The 21522-nt window shown below is 44.6% G+C and overlaps 1 protein-coding gene across 5 annotated transcripts in view; it reads left to right on the forward strand.

Annotated features, from left to right (window-relative positions):
- The window catches only part of PATL2 (PAT1 homolog 2), a 443602-nt gene that overhangs the window by 151096 nt on the left and 270984 nt on the right, over positions 1-21522 (forward strand). For 4 of the 5 annotated variants that reach the window (XM_085621371.1, XM_085621372.1, XM_085621370.1 and 1 more), the window contains exons 5-6: positions 15339-15410; positions 15960-16034. In XM_085621371.1, coding sequence (XP_085477497.1) covers positions 15339-15410; positions 15960-16034 — 147 coding nt within the window. The remainder of the gene's footprint in view (positions 1-15338; positions 15411-15959; positions 16035-21522) is intronic. The other variant, XM_085621373.1, reaches the window with a different exon arrangement.

Below are 21522 nucleotides of genomic sequence, written 5' to 3' on the forward strand. Positions count from 1 at the left end.
CAGAACTGCAGAAAAGTATACACATGGGCGTTTTGTCCCTGTGTGGCTGTTAGTACAATGCGCAACCTTTTTGTTTGTGTACATAAATAGAAAATGGGGTTGTGTAATCAGGTGTTCCCAATACAGGTGCAGAGCATAATGCTGCTCGAAGTTGCTGATAAGCATCCTGACACTCAAAGACCAGGGCAAAGGAAATGGGGTATCTTTTGTTGTAAGGGCAAGGAGAGGTTTAATGAGGGAAATATTCGGGATCCAATGACGACAATAGGACGCCATGCCAATCAATGCCCTAACGTCCTTTTGCGTCTGAGGAATAGGTGTGTGTATGATAGCCTGAATTCTGTCTTTGGTCAGAGTTCTTCCCTCCTTTGACAAGAGGTGACCTAAATAGGTAACCTCTGGTCGACAAAACTAACTTATTTCCCGATACTTTGTGGCCCAATTTCGCAAGGTGAGTCAATAAGAGCAAGGTAGCCTCAATACAAAGTTCAGTGGTGTCTGCTGCTATCAGCAGATCACCAACATATTGTAACAATGAAGTCCCTAGGGGTAACTGCAAGGTATCAAGTTGACGTTTAAGGGCCTGACTATAAATGCTCAGACTTTCTGTATACCCCTGAGGAGCACAACAGAATTGGAATGATCGTCCTTTAATTGAGAAACCAAACAAATACCTATTAGAGGGTGCAATGGGAATGGAAAAGAACTCATTTTTAAGATCTATTACCAATAAAAACAGATGCTGTGGCTGGAATCATGGTCAATAAGGTAGTAATATCTGGAACTATTTTATTGATTTCACGCAAATCAATTCCGAAGTGATAAACTTTTTCTTTATCTTCAGAAATGGAACGCTTCAAAACAGGCAAGATAGGGCTGTTAGAAACATTGCTATCAGTCTCTTCCACTGCTACTTTTAGAATAAGATCTTCTATAATCTGAAGTAAGGCGCTTTCGCCTTCCTGGGATATTTTATACTGAGGTATACGGGGCAAAAAAATCATTCTGTTTAACCTGAATATGCACCGGTTCAATAGACAATAAGCCTACATCGGTATCACCCTCCGCCCACACAGAAGGCGGGATAGTGGGCAATGCATGTGAGACGTCATCAATAACATTCTGCCTATTACGGATCGGCTTACCAAATGTAACATACACCATCCGGTGAACAATAAATGCGTGCGTGGAAATGTTTGAGTAAGTCGAGACCTAGCAAATTATCAGGACAATTTGGTGCAAGAAGGAACGGTGACTGGACAGTAGCAGGTCCAATAGTAAGATCCAGGGGTTTTGACATGGGACTAAAAATAGGCTTTCCAGCAAAGCCTATGGACAGGTTATTATGGCCAGACTGGAGTCCCAGGGATCAGTTTTTTAAGAAGCGCACTTCGTCTAGCCCCAGTATCCACCAGAAACTATCCACCAGAAACTTCTGTGAGGTCCCTAATATTTTAGCACTAACACATGGGCCTGTCTGATCTATCGATTAGGAAATCGACCCCTCCCCTCGTCCTACGCTGTCCTATTTAAAGTGCATACCCGTGGCATCGGATGCACTGAAATCATCTGCATAATGAGCTTTCATCGGGGCAAGATTGTCAAAATAATTCTGTCTTTTACTAGGACCGGGGCGCTGTTGAAGACCCCTTTACACTCCTTGTCCCGTACCTCTACCTTGTTCGCGAAGCAATGGGCATTCAGATTGCCAATGTCCATCCTGTTTACAATATGCTCATTGATTCCGACCCAGCGGACCAAATGCCTGAGAGTCTTGAATATTCCTCCTTGGGAGGTCAGCTCTAAATACTCCATGACCTCTACCTCTTTGTGGCCCATAAACCTGGTTCAACATTTTAGTTTTCAATTCCTTATTTTTCTCCTTTTTTTTTTTTTTTCTCCTTCTCTTGATTTACTTGATTCTCCTAATGCTGGGCCATATCCAAAATCTTTGGCGGGGCAGAGGAAGCCCACGTACTTCCAGCTACTTTTTAATTTCTGTGAAATTTCAGGTAACAAGTTAGCTACAAATTTGTCTACAAATAAGTGTTGACCTGTATCAGAAGTTGTCTTGACCACTATAATCATGAAATGTTGTTTCAAACCTTGTAAAATAGTCAGGGTCCGACTCCTCTTTCCTTTTTTTGCAGGCTACCAATTTTGCCCATGATATTTTCTTTGGTGGCACGATTTCTTTCAAATAAGTAATGATGTGACACAGTAAATCTAATATAAGCTGTGGTGGTTTCTGCCCCGCTTTCCTATCGATATCTTCCACTTGTAATTACGCCCAAGTACCACCAAAGGTCGCATGGTCCTGTTTGCGGACCATACGCCAAAGGTCAGGGGGCAATATCAACCCGAAAAACATATCAATATCAACTAACACAAAACAAGAAGTTACGGCAGCATTCAATTAATCATAAAATGCACTCTGGTTTTTCCTAGGGTCAGGCAAAGAAGTTTTAAGGGCCAATACATCTGATCGCTATCGCTTCCAAGGGGAATAAATCCATTGGAACCGGAACCCAGCCGCATGAACACCCTGACCGTTGCCTACGGCTGCTTGAAACACGGGGGTCGCTTCTCGCATAGGGAAAGCTTTATTCAAGGCCGACATGAACCTCTTAAGTTTTCGTTTCTGAGTAAATCGATCTTCTACCGCTACTTTTAGGGGAGCAGCGGTCAGCGCTCCTTCATTTGTCCTTTTACATATCCTAATTAATTCTCTAGGAGATTCCTCATTCATATTGGTCCTCCAGTCCTCTTAGTGCATTAGCCATTTCCCCTACAAGTTACTGTTGAGTCATTTGTGGATATTGTGTCAGTCATATAAACCTCATCCAATCTTATATCGTCATCCCGGACCCATTCACAATCCCTAACCAATAATACCACATTGTCCTCTTCCGTAAGAATAGATCTATGACGTCGTTTAGGAGTTGGGGGTGTACGAACTACAGTCTGTCTATCAAGAACCGGGGTAGCAGCAGAGGCAGCAGGCAATGGTGGATCCATTTGATGAACTACTGGAGGTAACTGGGGAGGCGCTGTCGGGACTGCATTATTTCCAACGGGATTTGGTGCATAAAGAGGTGGGGCTGGTCTATAAAGCATTTCTATTAATTCTGAATCCTCCTCTTCAAACCCTGCTTCTTCCTTAGTCACATATGCTTTCTGCAATTGAAGTTTAAATCTTCTCTCATCACTCTACAATTTCTTCTTGCATTTTTAATTGGAGCTCTTTAATCTACTGCTCAATAGTCTGCTAGAGCATCAAACATACTCTTCCTACATTTATTTTTAAACAGTTGTTCCTCTATATATTGCAATTTATTTGAATCAAAGGTACCATGAAGTGGCCACTGTAAACTAGCATCGGCCTTTGTATATTTGTTCCATAATGCACTAAAAAGTATGGAAGAAATACCATATTTAATGTAGATTTCATAATTCAGAGTGCCCTCTAAAGGCGCTGGCTGTCTTTCCTCTAAAACATATTTCCTGCTGCAACAACAACATAATGCATGAAGTGTGCTCAAAACAGGCATGTTTACCAAATGCTTCTTAACTATAGCGTTAAGAGACTCTTATACCAAAACCAAAAGATGAGGAGAAATTCTGACGTTACCTGTCAAAGGCATTTGCAAATGACTTTTTTCAGACAAAACCCCCAAAAAAGACAACCACTTCGATACTACCTGATCGCAGTACTCCGACTCCCACCTGCCGATCCTCGTATCAATAGATCACCTCCAAAATGCCAACCAAAAAGCCCCAGTTGAGAAACACAGCTGCCACAAAGGTCAGGTCGATAAGCTGAAAATCACCTTGTCCACGAGAGCAAGTCTGTCTGCGGGGCGCCCCTTCGGTGTTTCTGTCCTGTCGAAATGACCTCCTTCTGGTCCAGCTCTGTCCCTCAATGGGGCCCCACGTTGCTGGCGCCAATTGTAGAAATTATTCTCATCAGTCTCACCGGTGCAGGGACACCCTTCTGTCTACGGGCTAAATAAATGAGGATCGACACTGGAGTGGGAATAAACACATTTATTAGATCTCGTGAGATGGCTCTGTCATACAGACACTACAAGTGCCTGAGAGGGAACGAACTAGAACAGCTTGTGGTCTGTCTTTTTATACAGTCTGTGTACCATAGGAGTTCATTACACTTTACATAACCCTCTTGTGGCATTTTTACATGACGCTTACACAACCCCCTTACACAACGCCTACATGCCGTACAATCCTGATAAACCCCTACCCACTTCACTTTCATAGATAAGCAAGGCACGTTACAGGCATTGGTGGGCTAACAGTTTAGACATCTGTGCACGTAAGCCCTTCGGCAGGGCAGCTTACTCTGACACGCAAACACGCAAACGTTATCAGTATGACCAGCTTTCAGTGAACACGCAATTTCTAACTTAAAGTCCCCGTAGAAACACAAAATGGGGCTGGCAGGCAAAATGGCTGAGAGCAGAGGCTAAGTTAACAGAATACATTTTTTACCGTTTAACAGGGGCAATAGTAGGCATAGGGATGCAATGCCCTGTTCTTGTCAGTGCACACTGACACTGACCCGATTACAAAAAATGCACTATTTCCAGTGCAGTTCCCAAACTGGTATTGCACTGCGAACAGCACATTATTGAAAGGTAGTCTGGCTGTTTAAAGCTGCTGGTACACAGTTCACTGTATGTTGTGACCTGGCAACCATTTTGAAAGGTTGCACCAGCAAGCTGGTGCAGTGAGTAGCTGCGCCTACTGTCAGGGGAATGTCTGAACGGCCCTGAAACTATGTGCCCTGGCAGGGCAAACTGACCACGTGCCACCAATCTCACTCCTAGTCAGTGCACCTCCTAACCTCCGCTATTGTATCTGCAATATGGCACAAGCTCAATTTATTTCTTAATTCGCAGTGGGCCATGTTCTATGAATGTCATATGTGCCAAGCAAAAGATGCTGAAGAAAGCAATCTGTGACTCACTCGTCAATGAAGTAGTTCGATATTTATCAGGATAGGTCTAAAAAATAAGTGCTCTCAGGGACTGAGCTATTCTTAATGGATGTTTTTAATTGAACTAATCATTTCCATATGGATACACAAAATGAGACTAATCTCATTTAAACATAGTTGGCAACTTGAGCCAACTACTCTAGTTAAACATTCTAAGTGAGGCATTCTTACTCTGAACTCACCCAGCACAAGCTCGTACAATCCGAGACCAAGCACCAATTCCCCTTTTGATTGCATATCCATCTCAGACTCGATCATCAGAACCCTATTAGCCCCCTGCATTTTGAATCACAGTTAACTCACTGCTATCTACCTGAACACTCTGTCCTTAGTAAATCCTCAACTGGAGATCTTCCACTTGCTCAATTCTAAATGATCAAATATTCTATTTATGACTGACATATGTCTAACAGATGACTTGGTACTAGATATTCTAGCGGCTCGCCCAGTAACTTTCCATTTACTTCACACTAACCGTGGAGGGGTGGCAGTAATTGCCCAAAAAAATCTTTCAATTGTTAAACTCTTCCCCACTACCATTCCCAGGGATGGACAGGATTGTGTTTAAAATAGACTCCCCTGCTTCCCTGCCGCTATTGGCCCTATTGTACAGACTGCAGGGATAAATGCAGAACTTCCCCCAACTTGTGGATGCGTCACTTTCTGAGCTAGCCATCGATCATGCAAAAAAATAATATTCTTGGCGATATTAACTACTGGGTGAACAAATTAAGGTGTGATCAACCGGCACTAGACCTGACTCATATGTGTTGGCATTAATCTTGACCAACATGTTTTTTACCAACTCACATTAATGGTCCCACTTTAGATCCGGTCTGGTCCTCTAATCTAGCTATAACTAACTCCTCGTATTTGGTCAGACCAACACCTCATTCACATCACTATAAATGCTCGAATTCTCCCCAAACCCTCCCTCTTGTCCGAATACTCCTAACGCATTAGAAATTGAAAAGGCATTGATGTAAATCCACTTTGTACCACTTTCCGCCTTTCTCTTCCCGATCCCTGTGCTAATCGTTAGGGTTATGAGGAAGAAGTTTCTGACTGGCTTACAGAAGCCAGCAACTCTCATACCCCCCCTTCGGAAAGCCAGCTTGCCAATCGATATGAAGCTTCTAAGTTATTTTTGGCAGATTTGAAAGCAGCAAACCTTGAACTCTGGCAGGCGTAGAGTAAATGGCATCACTCCTTTTTGCATGAAAATGGAAGTCTTTGTCCAACGTTTTAAAAACCTAAAAAAATTCATCTTCTATGCAAAATCAACCTTCTTTTCTAACAATCTTGAACTCCAAAAATAAGTCTAAGGTCATCTTTAAGATGATCCAAGAACTGTCACTCCTGACAGACTTTGTGTCTACTTCCCCTACCTAAAATCTGTGTGATAAATCGAACCATTTTTTTATGTGGGGAAAATGTTAGAAAAAAACAATCCCTTCTAGCACCCAAACCTTCAATATTTCACCAAAGGATAGAAATTCTAAGTCTCTTTCTGCATTTTCGGCCATCAGCTAAGAGTGTCTTATTGAGTTGATGGCCACAGGCCAAAACACTCACCGAATGATATTTGTCCTACTAACGTCCAAAAGACCATTTGTTTTATTGCTTTCTGGACATAGCAATGTCTCTCCTCAATTCATCTCTTACCCAGGGCAAGTTCCCCAACTCCTTCAAGGAAGGAAATAAAAGCTAAGGATGACCCCGCCGTACTTAAGGACTGTAGACCTATTTCTTTGCTGCTCTAATTAACTAAATTAGTAACTCGTGTACTCCCAGCACCTTTGCTCTTTCTTGGATAAGTCTGGCTACCTGAACTCCCACCAAGCTGGTTTCAGTCCTCTGTGTTCCACTGAGACTGTTGTTCTCTCTCTTATGGAAGGAATGAGGAAGGAAGCGGACATTGGGACAACACCGGCCCTGGTCCTCCTGGATCTTTCAGCAGCATTACACACAATGGACACTACCATATTGATCAACTTTGTCAGCAATGTAGGACTGTGTGGCACTGCCCTTGAGTGGTTGACCTCCTTTCTCAATCTGTCTCCCTTAACCCCGTATCACTCTGCCAAGGTTCACTTAGGTTGTGTTGTACCTCAGGGATTGTCCTTGTCCCCCCCCCACTTGTTTAACCTCTACATCCGTCCTTTAATACATTCTCTTCAGAAGCAAAATGCGACTATTTAATTATGCTGATGATATGCTGCTGATGTTTGCTATTGATACTACATGAAGGCACGCTTTCAAAACACCATGCTTTATATTCAGGCCTGGATGAATTTTCCGAAGTTGAAGTTAATCTCCGATAAAACCAAAATGGTAACGAAAAAGCACTCTATCCATTGAAACCCCTCTCTCGGTCCTTCAGAATTAGGCTCTCCCACTGCGCCTGAGAGTGGTGAAAAGCCGTCGGATTCTCGTTGATTAAGACTTCTCTCAAACAGATAGGAGCTATGTCATCCTCTTGCCATTTCCAACTCCAAAGAATAAGAGAAAGCTGCCATTCAAATTATCATTGATCTTGTGATATCGCGGATTGACAATGCAAATGCCCTCTTTTTGGGACTCCCCACTGGCTTATATCGCACGTTGCAATTAGTGCAAAATCAGGCAGCCCGGCTGATAGTTTGGCGGCCATGACACTGTGTCACTAAGCCTCTGATGGAAAAGCACCACTGGCTCCCTGTGGCCCAGAGGGCGGTCTTCAAAATGGCCTGCACTATCTTTAAGGCGCTTCATGGCAAAAGTCCTGTTTTTAGATCTACCAGAATTCTGCGCCACATTCCCACTCGCCATCATAGATCTGCTCATCTCAGTTTACTCACGGTTCCTAGAAGCAAAAGGAAAATGCTAGTAGGGGCCGTTTTTCTGTACTGGGTCCACTCGCATGGAACACTCCAGCCTCTGGGCACCCTTCCACCGGCATTAGATCAGCGTCCAACTATGGGAAATTCAGGAAACCTTTTGAAACTTGGTGTTTCTGACCATACTATGCCTAAACCGGATGATCAATGTTTCCTTCTGCTACCAGCGCCATGAGAGCTTATGGTGAATGTGTGCTTTACAAGTGCCCTACAACACAACATTAATGTCCAACTATTTTTAGATCAGAGGTAACTAGCTCCTACCAGGTTTAATGCTACTAAAGAGGTGGTGTGGGTAGAGATGGTTGCTGGATCTGTTGTATCGTTGCCTCTTGCTCTATGGGGCAGACTCTGGCACATGTAGCAAATGCCAATGTTCTCTCTTCCATTGTTTAGGTCTGACCTCCATTCTTCTTGAGCTGTCTTGTAGGAACATTTACTGATTTTTCCTGAAAAGAGGCAGATGTGCTACCTTATTTCTATTCATATTTATCAACGGAACTTCAGCCTGAGGTCTCAGTTGAGCTCTGGACACCAACATAGCTTCCACACAGTGGCCCCTCAAGGAGCTGCGGTGCGTGCAGCTGGTAAATAGGCAAGATAGGCCATGATACCCCCCACATGGGCCTTCCATGAAGATTGACAAGTTGATCTGGTGCTCTGTTGTACTTGGGGGCCACCTGGACGGGACTCTAGATCTAGTTAGGATCCTTCGCATCATGCCGGTCTCCTGAAGTGTGGCTTTCCTGGAACATCAACAAAAGATCCCTTTAATACTACCACACTCCCTGCACCTTGGCCTCTCCCGTGGACATTCCAGTACTTGTCACACTGGTGCCTGATTTCTTCTCCTGCCCCCAAACTTTACATGTCCTCCGACCTGTATCAAACTTTAGTTAATTTTGTGACCTAGCAGCTCGTACAAGAACCCCAGGCAGCTATTGTTTCAGACTGGAAGGCAGTATTTAGCAGGAATCCCAGTCAGTACTGTGAGCGGAGATTCCTTCTGAAGTTGGTGGCATCAGATTGAGAGCAGGTAGATGAGGCTTTCTTGTGTGGCCCTACCTCTCAGAAGCAGGTGCAGCCTGCAGCAGGATTAGCAGGATAACTTAGTCACCCTCACCAACATGGTTAATTATCCCAGCAGCAGCCGCCACACCCTTGGATAGGTTTCCTTTATGGCCCCATACTTGCACAGGTGCGACGTAAACACAAAGATTGCAAATCCTATGAGTTGCTTCTTGTCTGTCACTCCTGATTCCTGACAGCCATTCATACCTTGCTCGAGTTTAACCAATAGAGGACAACAGTTGCATGTGTTTGTGCTTGTGGACAGGGTGCTTTCAAAGCTGTGCATATGTATTTGCATCTAAAGTGTTTCATGGCCAGGACAATTGAGACAAGCACCTTCACAATGCTTTGGGTGCTGAGTTTCTGTAACTAAAGAATCCTGAATCCAGTATGGGGAGAAAGGGAGTCTGGGACGTTGAACAGTGCAGTGCTCCTCTGCAGGAAGACCTTAACCAAAACCTTTCCTTCTCTCTAGTAAGAAGAGTAGTTTGAGAAGATGATGTAGAACTTACATGCTTGGCTCATAGAGCTTGCTCTTCATGCTGTCCCTGACCCTTGGATCTCTAGGAAGCATAGCTGTGATGCAGTTCCATGTTTGTTGTGATGGATATGCTAGGAGTGCCTACCTCGAGTGGTGCTACCTCCCTTTTGTGCTATTTTCATTTTTAGGTTGGCAAAATAGGCAAAAATATTGCCGAATAACCCATATTCATGGCACATAACAGTAGATAGGAGTATTAAGTATGTGGATAAGGTCTAAATTAGAGTATAAAGTGTACAATAACAATCTAGTCAGCTTTTTCGTAAAATGTCGTATTGCTTGGAGATCCAAGCAATCTGCGACACACTCGCGCTTGCGTTCACAACTCTTCTTGCTATAAAACACGGTCTCAGTCCGTGCATGGTAGTCCATTCCTATAGACCGTCAAGGCATTTTTGATAATTTGAAGATCCGGACAATGTTGAGCATTAGTGCACAGGTGGTAATTATTAGGGAGTGGAGGAGGGGGAGGGGGGGGGGGGGGGATCAGTCAAAGAACAGTAAAGCTTGTAACCTTGGAGGATTGAAACATGTAAACTCCAAGCGAGTCAGATAGTGGATCAGTGGGTGCCAAACATATTGAAATTCAGCTTTGGTGTATTAGACTGTGGGAAAGTTGTTCCATTGCCAGCACGTGCCACAGACAACTGTACCATTGAGCAATAGAAGATGCAGTAGTCCTTTTCCATGTCAACGCCACAAGCTGCTGTGCAGCATGGAGCATGTGGCTAATAAGCTTCCATTCAGTGTGCATCATCGCCTCTAATGTAAGAGGCTGCACATCAAGGTTAACCATAACGTAGGAATCAAGGAGCGGGCATCCTACGGTGTCTCAGGATTTACTAGTTGGTAGTGATGAGGCTACATAACCACCATATGTGACACAAATCCCCCACTGCCAATCCGCATCGCCAGCAGAGGGAAGATGTGGAGGGGTAAATGGTGGAGAGGCTGGCCGGTGTAGAATACCATTAGAACATGAGCTTGTATGCAGCCTCCCTAAGCTTTGCTAAGTTTTGGGTATGTCCTGCCTTAGGGTGTCTCATTGCTTGGGTGAGACATCCTCTGTAGTGGTAGGCTTCCAGCAAGATTGGTAGGGGTAGCTACGAAGGGATGCAGAATGCTTTAGTGTGTGATGTTTTAGATGTGTCCCCTGGATCCATTGTACTCTTACCGATTTTTCAAAGGGAGTATATTGCCTAGTTGCCACAGGATAGTTGGTGGGATGTAATGCCCAATGCCGTAATTGGCAATACTGCAGTCTAGCTGTTTAAGGAAGGTGGAAATCAGTTTTGCATTGTTCTTAGTACTTGATGGAAAGGCTACAAAAGTTTGTGTAGCATCTGAAACTCTTCCACCCCCTAGCTGGGAAAGGATTGGGCTAGCTGTGCGGGGTTAAAATCTGGATTATGCTCAATAGGTGTGTTGGGAGAGGGGAAGGTAGTGAGCCCCCTCTTAGTTGCTGTTAGAAATGGGGGGGGGGGGGTCTCTAGTTGGCAGAGGTAGGTACCTTTGTCCAAATGGGGACCCTTGCTTCTAGTCAGGGTATGGGGATACACACTTTAGATAACCCCTGCTCACCCCCTTGGTAGCTTGGCATGTGCAGACTGGCTTATCCCAAAGGCAATTTGTAAAGTATTTGTACCAACACTCACAGTAACACAGTGAAAACTCCACAAGTGGAAACCACACCTGTTTAGAAAAATAAAGTATCTTTATCAAAACTAAAAAAGACCAAAATGACAAAAATCTAACCTACACAGTTAAAAATGACTTTAAAAAGGTTACACAAACTTATACCGTAGAAAACTATGGATGCGTGACTTTTCAACAAAGTACCTGTAGTTGCGTCAAAGTTCACCAAGCCGCAGAGTCGGAAAACAAAGATGCGACACTCCTGAGACCTTGGGGAGGCAATGCGACAGTTCTGCGACACACAGAGGACGCGTTGCGTCCAGTCTGGTCTGTATGGGGAGTGATGCGTCGATTGTTCGTGATGGTTCCGGCACGCAGGTGATGCATCGGCGAAGCGAGCAGCACAGGTACGATGTGTGGATCTTTGCGATGCGTCGGCACTCGATGCAGCGGTGTTACGCACCTCAAGGCAGGTCAGAACTCACAATGGTAGAGTTCAGGGGAGCTGGGGGTGAAGTCTTTGTGTCCCTGAGACTTCTGAACAGGAGGTCAGCTCACTTCAGGCCCTTGGAGATCTCCTTCAAGCATGGGACACAGCAAAGTCCTTCTCCTTTCCTTGGCAGAATCAGCAACTGACGGCCAACTCCAGACACACAGCAAGGGCAGTACTTCTCCTCAGTCTCTCCAGCTCTTCTCCTTGGCAAAGGTTCCTCTTGAATTCCAGGAATGATCTAAAGTTAATGGGTTTTAGTTCAATTACTTCTACCCCAAAATGTCTGTGTTCTCTGGGTGCAAGGGGCTCTGAGCCCAGTTCAAACCAGTTGTGGGGGGCACTCTGCAAGTGCACAACAGCCTCCTTTGTCAGTGTGAGCTTTGGCTCCAGACACACCGCGGGGGGGGGTATAGCTAGTATTGTGGAAAGTAGGCACAGCCCTATTCAGGTACAGGTGCTACTCCCACCACTCCAAATGCAGATCAGGCCTATTCAGGCTAGTGCTGACTCATCCAGACTCTTGGAGCCACTGCACCTCCCCAGCCCCTGTCACTCCAAAGCCACAGTCAATCCACAAACGGGCAGAGGCACACAGGAAGGTTGAACAAGAAAATAGCCACTTTCTAAAAGTAGTATTTTCTAACACAGAATTTAAAAGCCATCTTTACTGAAAGATGTGGTGTTAAATCCTGAGTTCAGGGATACCAAACTCTCCATTTTCTCCTATTACTCCTATGGGATGATATGCTTGTAATATGTTACAAAGCATTCCCAATTCTGTCCTATGGGCAAGATAGCCTTTCAATAGTGAAAAACGAAATTGGCAGTATTTCACTATCTGGACATGTTACACATACTAGTAAATGTTCTACCTTTCACATACACGGTACCTGCCCAGGGGGATACCTTGGGTCTGTCCTACATGCAAGGGGTGTCCTACATGCAAGGGGGCAATGGTAGGGCCTGGCAAGTGGGTGCACAGCCTGAGACTTCTTTTCAGGGCTGCTCATGTGGGTGGCACAATCAGTGCTGCAAGCCCACTAGTAGCATTTGAGTTACCAGCCCTGGCACACTCAGTGCACTTTACTGGGGACTTGCTGGTAAAACAAATATGCCAATCATGGCTAACCAATCACAATAATAATTTACACAGAGAGCATATGCACTTTAGGACTGATCAGCAGTGGTAAAGTGTCCAGAGTCCTATAGCCAACAAACACAGGTCAGGAAAAAATAAGAGGGAGAAGCATAAAGTTGGAGGATAACCCTGTCAAAAGGGCCATTTCCAACAGTCGCCAACATGTCCCATCTGTCAAGCACAGTTTTGGTGGGGGTAGCCAAGGGAGCGCTGCACAGTCTGGATTGTTTGGGTAACCAAGCTAAATCCCACAGGGCTGGCAGGCCACCACCCGGTCCATTTGAAACCAATGCTTCTCACTCTCACCACTCATTCTGAGATGAATCATAGGTTGGGAGCCCAGTAACATTCAAGAAGGTTGGGCAGGAAAGTCCATCCCTGTCTCGTGGCTGCATCAGTAGGAAGTTAGAGATTCTTAGCCATTTCCTATTCCAAATAAAGGAACGAATGTTCTGCTGCAAGTGAAGGATATCCTCCTGGGGAATCTGAGTAGGCAGAGTCTGGAAAAGGTATTCTCTAGACGTTTTAACCGAACATAGCGCCAAAATGAACAAACTGATTTTGATGAAATTTGGCAGGCATAAACATAAAGGCATGGAAAGGGTCCTTTTTTGTTAATAGGTGTAAATTGGTTCAGTAGTTTTAAGTAATAAGGGACTTAGTGATGTATTGTGTGGCAGTAATTTCACAGTACATGGTGCTGACAAGCCACAATATTATTGGCATCATTGTTTAGCACACACTAAATCTTTGTTCTTGGTTTGAACATAAAATATTGCTTATTAGTGGTTTGGTAATCCATGGGAACAAATGAGGCACTTTAGCAAAGTCTCTGTAAGTAAGGAAGAGTATTTTTGCCTTTTTTGCCTGTGTGTGTGTGTGTGTGTGTGTTTTTTTTTTTAAAGTTTCTGATGAACCGTGGTACTTACTCAAAACTATCTGGGAAGTACCACTCTATGGAAATAAATGTGTATGACAAGACACTCTGACACGACACAGCACTCACAACACACCATGGCACTCTGCCACACCACTCTGCGGTACATATTAAAGTCTAAAACATTATTGATATGACCAGCCACTATACGACATGCCACTCACGCCACGCCACTCTTTCACTCTAAGATACGCCACTCACATGCCAGTGCACTGTACTCTGCAACACTACCCTCTGACACACCACTCTTGACACTGATGCTCCATACCACTCCACAACACGGAACGCCACTGTAGAAGTGTTGGGCCTTAAAGACTAATTTATTTAATTAATTTCCTCCTTTCTCTATTTAACTTCGGCTACCATACTAAATCTCTTAGGTCCTCCAATGGGTCTTTATTCTGTGGTGAAAGGGACCGGATTACTTAGAGGATGAACAATTCTCATATGAGGACCTGGAATTTTTTTTTATTTTTTAAATCCGCAATTTTATTAGTTTTCATGCTCCACAAAAGAAACAAATGCAAAAACAGTTGATAAAATGCAGAACAGTGTCATGCATTCACCCCAGTACATAGATCTGGGACTAAATCCATCGTTTTTTTGCTCACCATGCCATTCCAGTTTGAACCCAGCCATATGCAAATCAGTCTTTACCCCATGCCTCATGGGTACAGTCCAGCCCGAACTGTGAAACTCCGAAACCGGTCCTAGGATGCTTGTTTCCGCTCCAGGGAGGACCTGGCTTAGCAGTTCGGGCTGGACTGTTCCCATGAGGCACATGGTCAAGACTGATTTGCATATGGCCAGGTCTAAACCGGGGTGGCATGGTGAGCAAAAGAATGATGGATTTAAGCCAGATCTCTTGACTGGGGGTGAATCGATTGTGTCTTTTGCCAACAAATGAAACATTTCTGGACAAAACCTATTTACCATTACATTCACATAGCAATTCCCTGACCAGCCCGGCGAAGGAGAACTTTCAGTCCTCACCCCAGACCACCCAAACCCCTCAAGGCAGTTCATTCCAGTAGGCCCAGCCTTTTGACCCACACCCTCTGGTGTTTAGCCGGGCAGCGTCGTGCCTCATACATTCTTTTCCTGAGTTGCACACCAATCCGCCTGCTTGCGCAATAGAAGGGGCTAAAGAGTCCTTCCACGCCGCTGCGATGTCTCTCTTGGCTACCAACAGGGCTGTCCCCAGAAACAATTGGTCATTACGGAGCCATCTGGCCCATCCATCACCCCCAGGAGGAGAGCGAAGGGGGGCTAGGAGGACCACCCACCCCAGTATGGCTCTTAGCTCATTTATAATCGATTCCCAATACTTGGAAAGGATGGTGCGGGACCAAATCATATGATAGAAGTCAGCTGCCTCCGCCTCACACCGGGGACATTTTGGGGAAGGTAAGGGTATTTTATAGGCATATTCTTTTGGAGGCAAATCCTTTAAAAAGCGAAGGCTCGATCTACAGTGTCTGGAGGCCTTTCACAGAAAGTCTTTGCTATTCTCGTGAAATGCTGCTCCAAGATGTACTGCAAATGTTGCATGTTATTATTACTGCCTCTGTGTGAGCTTTAAATGAAGAAGGTAAAAACAATTACTTTGCTTCTTTTTGCATTGTAGAGTTTGGATAGTGCTGTTGTCGATAGTGGGATTGGCTCTACCTGGGGTGAAATTGACACAGAACAGGATTTGGTGAGTACCATTTTAAACTGTAGGTTGTGCATGTTAATTCTCAATAACCACTACCAGTCTTTTCCTCTACTGCACATACGTTAAACTTCGTCCAAGATTGAACTGATTTTTTTTTTTTACATTTTATTTAAAAAGGGAAAAATAATAAATCTTATGAGAAAAATAAATCTTTTTCTAGCTCATCTGTTACAAATGCAAAGTCTTCTCTGAGGTATTTATAACTTGCTGTGTTATATTACTACATATTCCAGATAATCTTTTCCCCTTAATTGTTGGCTCAGCCAGTCAAATGTTTCTGTAACTAGCCTGGCTGCTTTACGCAGAATGCATCTGCGGGAGTGCAAGAAATTTTCTAGATCTTGGGGACGAGGGTTGCTCAAATAGAAGTCGTACAGAGGTTGTGAATTGAGGCGCTCGTGAATTTCTCTGGGAAGGGTTTCTTATTTGACGGAATTCACTGAAATATTCTACCAGTGCTGTACTGCCAATCAATCCATTTCCCACTGGTTTCTATTAATGGGAATTGCGTCTTTTTATTCCTACCATCAGACTGGAATGGATTCCGTGTTGTGGGATACCTCTCCCAGAAATATTCCCGCCTCCGTAGCATGCCAGATTCTAGAGGTAAGGCACAACTCATCTGAATATTATTACAATAATCAACACTAGAATAGTTTGGCAATTAGAAACGGATTTTGATTTTTTTCATTGATGGTAGGTTTATTATTTGAAGATTGTGTATGATTTAAAATTGCCTTTCGGGACACCAAAAGGCGTTTTTTTTTAAAAAACAAATATTTTTCTCTTTTTGTACTTTGCGACACCCAGCAATGCAGTCAAGCCATAAGGGAACTATTGGAAGATCTAGACCCATAACTGAAAGGAAGGTTAAAAAAAAAAGTCTTCAAATCGCCCACATGCCCCAACTTGTTATATTTTCTCTACCAAACTTTGACTAGAGCCTTACACAAGCTGAAAAAGAAAAAAAACGTCAATACAAATTCAATAAGTTTACTGTCCGTGATGTTTACAAAAGTAAGGTTTGGAGAATGAAATGGATCAATCTTTAACAGGATATGCGTGGTGTTTAAAAATTGTGTTGATGTCGTAAGATTTCTGTGTGGTGCATGTTGTTATGCACCTTATTTTAATAATAAATGGGCTCATTTAAGTATTGACTGCTTCTAAAAGTTCTTGTTATGGTGCATATCTTTGTGCAGATATGTCTATTCCAGCTCCTAGGTATTGCAGTGGGAGTTGCACATGAGCCTTTCTTATATGTACATGTTGGCGGTAGTCATGGTGCCCAGGCAGGTTGACCGTCTTTCGGTTTGCAGGAGTTTGATAGATCCAGCGGTTTATCCCCACCCTTCAGCTGCGAAGATATGGGATCAGGGAGTCTTTGGAGAAAACGGACATTGGCCACTTGAGCCAGCCTAGTGCTGTCAGTTTTAGCTTTAATTTGCTGGAGGAAGTCTGTTTGGTATCTCCAGGATGAGACTCCTCTTGCACAGGCTAGCAGCTCGGTTCGTCTCCCATTTTTGTACAACAGCTGCTTGCAAGTTCTCATTTCCTGCTGGAAAAATGCTACATAGCGTACTCAGCCATTCCACTGTCAAAATACAGCCTACATGTCACCTGTGTGTGTGATTTGCGCAAGACTCTGGCCATGCACTCTGTTTTCAATCATGGGCGTAGTGATGCCCCACCTTCACACTAGCTGTAGCATTCTCTTGGAGGGCTTGTAGGGTCATCAGTTTTCCACTGCCATACAGAACAAGGACATCTGGGGCTGTATCATGCATATGGAGCATTTTTTTTGTTTGCGCCGGGTGCACCTTTTAAAAGATGCGCCCGGTGCACACAAGGAAAATGCACCATATTTGGATAAATGCGCTGCCCCCATGGCAGCTGAACTCGTGCTGCCCTAGGAGCAGTGCGTTCATGTGACAAACTGAGAAGCTGCTTTGAAGCCGCTCCTTGTTACTCAGTGCAGGCAGCACTGAGTGACTGCACCCACCTGCAAGGGGTTGTCTGGGGGTCCAAGGCATCCCCAATTCTCCCCTCCAGGGGGCTGCCATCAGGGAGTACACTGACTTCACCCCACCTTTTAGGTGTGGCACGGTCAGTGCACCTCCTGACAGCATCTTTGCCTTAGCACACTAGTCTATAATATGGCGCTGAGGCAAAGGTATTCCCTCATTTGCCTGGGGCTACGCCCCCATGCAAATGAGGGAATGCCCTCCGATGAGAACACTGTCTCTTTTTAGGTGCACCAGCCTTATTGGTATTACAGAAGGGGACACACAAGCATCTGCGGCACTTTCTGTAATACTAATGTGCCCCAGGGGCGCGCAAAGCGAGCGTAAATCCCCATTGCACCTCTGGGGCACTTCTGTAATACGGCCCCTGGTCACCAACCACACGTTTACTTGTCCCTGTAGTTTCTGGATTCCTAAAAGTCAGTGCACTGCATGAAAATGTTTACAAAACTCTCTAAGACTTGGCAAATAAGACCGAAGTTGATTAACTTTAGAGTTGGTGTTGGAAACAATGGGAAATGGCCCGACTCTATGGGCCTGGCCGATTATAGCTGCTGCCGATTTTCTGTTTTCGTTCACAGGACTTTTACGTTCATCTTTGTGACATACTCCTCCCTCCATCCAACCAGTGCCCGGGGAATTATATAGGCCCCTGGGGCACAACTCTTCAAGGGACTCCAAAACCTTCAGAGGGACCCCATTCTACCGAAGGTCATTGAATAGCTGAGATATGGTAGCCTCAGTGTCCCCTCTAAACATTCTGCAGTGGAGTCGCCATCATTTTACATTAATATGTAAATATTTAAATTAATACACAATTTCTCTTGATGTGTTATTAGGTCACAGAATAAACATATATTATGTACAGTCACAGCTTTGTTGTTAAAGTTGATATATCACTTCGTAGGAAATTCTTTTTACAACTCTAATACCTTTGTCCCCAGTTGACCAATAGCACTTGGGGGGTAGCTATACTTAAAATTCCAGTCCAGAACACACCAAACCTGGTGCAGATTGGTCAAGCAGTTTCAGAATTATAAAAAGCTGTTGTTCCAAATGTCACTTTCCCATAGGAAACTTTCATTGTATGAAACTTATACATTTCTAGACAAAGAATCCCCAGACTTGAATTGCACTGCCGACATGTCGCCACCCCGTCATCCAGTGCTTTTTACTGTTTTGATGAATATTTGTTCTTCTTTTTGAGAAAAAAAAGGCAATGTGTTGAGTTGCAGCTCATGTGCAGCTATTCTGTTTTTGACTCTTCATTTCCAGCTAAAAACACTTGTTGCTTGCTACTCTCTTTTCCCCTATGTCTGTGAATACCTTGTCTCAGGAAGGATTGGGGATAAAATGTACATATGCTATTTCATTTACCCTGGCATTGCAAAAATGTATGTGGGGGATGAGGAGTCATTTTTAAGACCTCCCCACCCCCCCCCCTGTTTTTAAAGAGTGAGCGACGTCAACCTCAATTGCCAACTGCTGTCCCTCTTGCTGGTGCGTATTTGGCAAAGTTGTCCAGAAGACCGCTGTTGGCGGGGACATCCCTCCCACGCTCTGACAAAAATAAGGGTGAGGGAGGGCTGCCTCATTTCACCCCTCTTCTACTGGTCTGTTGAAGAAAAGAAATCACACATGCGAGCAGGTGGGCTGTACCTATCCCATCCTGTTCTTATACCGCCCACACTCCCCTGCCACTCTTATTTTTAGGCAAGGCGAAGTGGGCAGTAATAAACTTCCTTTGGACAAAGTGAGGGCGCGACTTAAACCCCCATTGTCTCCCCTCTCCAAAGCTTCAGCAAGGCCAGGAATATGTAAACCTCATGGTACCGTTTTTAGGTCTCGCGCCTAGCGTTGCAGTGCACAACACTGCTTGCGCAGCGCAAGACCTCTTGTACGAGCTTCAGAAAGCTACCCACACGCTCGGACATGTGAGTTTGCTTTAGCCGGCTGTCAATGGCTTTAGCGTGCTTGTTAAAAAAAAAAAAAAAAAAAAAAAAAATACAGCTTGCAATTGGGCAAAGGCGGGCGCATGTCCTGCCTTTGCTCCGCCCATTCCCGTCCGTGTCTAGCGCGCGTTCGCCTCGCTGCTGCGCTCCCTCGCCCCCGCTCCTCTGTGGTGCGCGCACACCACTAGTTTCGATTCCCGACCCCGCTCCTCTGTGGTGCGCACCACTTTTTTTTTTTTTTTTTTCCTGGGATCGTTTTTTAGAATAAGGCCCGCGGGTGTCTCTGAACGTGTAGGGAAGCTCGGCAGCCCCTGCCTGGCTACATCTAAAGCACCTGATGCACTGCACTGGTACGGCGGCGCTGGGCAACTTTTCAAAGGTGCTGCCGAGTGTGTTACCACAGCCTGTTCGGCGGAGCTAGGAGGGACGCCGCAGGCAGTGTCACGTTAATGGGCACAATAGTGTATGTGTTCGTCAAGCTTTGATGGCTCAAAAGATGGTGCTGTTTGCCAGTACGTGACTTTTCTTACCCCCCTAGAAGTTACTGCATGCATGTGGCTGCGCTTGGAGTGGATCAGAGGCACATGCGCGGCGTGTGGGTCTGGCACCAGCAGCTCCTCGGTAATGAGCAGCCATGGCGAGAAATAAAGGCGGGGGATAATTACGCCGCTTCTGGTCAGAGCATTTTAATTAGAGAGTCTGCAGCGCCGTGTCTCCGACTCCGTGGATTGTCTTGCAGCTAGTCGCAGTTGTGAGGTGGCGGTGTGGAAGCCAGGAATCCGCTTGCTGGACACACCTATTTCCGCACACTCTTCCAGCCTGAATTTGTTCCTTTTGTGGGCAGGCTTCTCTCGCTCGTAATACTGGTCTGAGCGCAATCTGCAGCTTTCTCCCTTGTCCTAATAAATGTGTATTACAAATTAAGGCTATTCGATATCAATTGCACAACTTCATTTTTATGACACAAAGTTCGGTTATAATTTTAAAAAGTGTCCCTACAAATGTGTTCTTCTTTACTGATTTTGTGGAATTCTGTGCTGTAGTGACCCTCTCTCAAAACTTTCCAGTAACAAACCAGCCCATCATAGTACTGCCACATGGCGTGTAGCCTCTGAAAAGGGTGGGGTTTTCTTTAACTGGAATGCTAGGAGCTGCAGCATTGTAAGGTTCTCTTAACCACTTATGATTTCTCATACTGGACGACTTTAAAAATGGGTACGGAATATAAACAAACATTGACAAAGCCAAGAGGTTTCCCCTAACACTTTTAAAAAAAATTCTAGCACGGGTGCTGGCATATGCAATGCAATAGATCTCGCATTTGCAAGAGTTTAATCTATTGGCATTGTATATGACAATGCATTTTATCTGTTTTAAAATCAAAATATAAATAAAAAACATTGTCATTTACAATGCCAATAGCTCAAACTCTTGTAAATGCGAGACCTATTGCATTGCAAATGCTTGTTTTCTCCCCATGTTTGGAAATACCTGGAGAAATAAAAATAAACAATAAAAGCCTTCTGTCCTTTAAGCCAAAGGGGTACAAATCTAGCTCTTGGAGAAGGGGGCCCAATTATACAATTCTTCCCCGCCCTCTGGCAATGCATTGGTGAGGTTTATTCCACACTATTGTCTTCTCCCACTCTTAGCATATGGACCCTGACTTCCTAATGCCCTCCTAGTCTTTGGGGCGGTACGGGCCGAGGCAACATCACACCCTGGCTGCCTGCAAGCACAAAGGGACAGAAGGGCAGGGGAACAGAGAGGGTACCAAGGAAAGTGGAACTAAGAGCCAAACAATGACTGAATACATTCACATACTCCATAAAACATTTATTAATAAGCCATCCACCATTCTAAATGTCTACCCCTCCACCCCCTCGTACTTTGCTACAGCCACTGTTATAAGCTCTCCCACCCACCCACTGACCGACTGATAAAATACCTACAGTCACACAACCTTTATCCAGTGTCCACAGAGCACCATCTTATGTCTGCACAGATGCCAGTATACACCCACACGCCCACCTTTTAGATATGGCAAACAATAAAACCCCAATACAAACCAGTTTAAAAGGGAGTTCAGGCCATCACACTGACACAAAACTTGTGTAT

The sequence above is a fragment of the Triturus cristatus genome, chromosome 8, assembly GCF_964204655.1.
Source record: "Triturus cristatus chromosome 8, aTriCri1.1, whole genome shotgun sequence".
Lineage (NCBI taxonomy): Eukaryota > Metazoa > Chordata > Amphibia > Caudata > Salamandridae > Triturus > Triturus cristatus.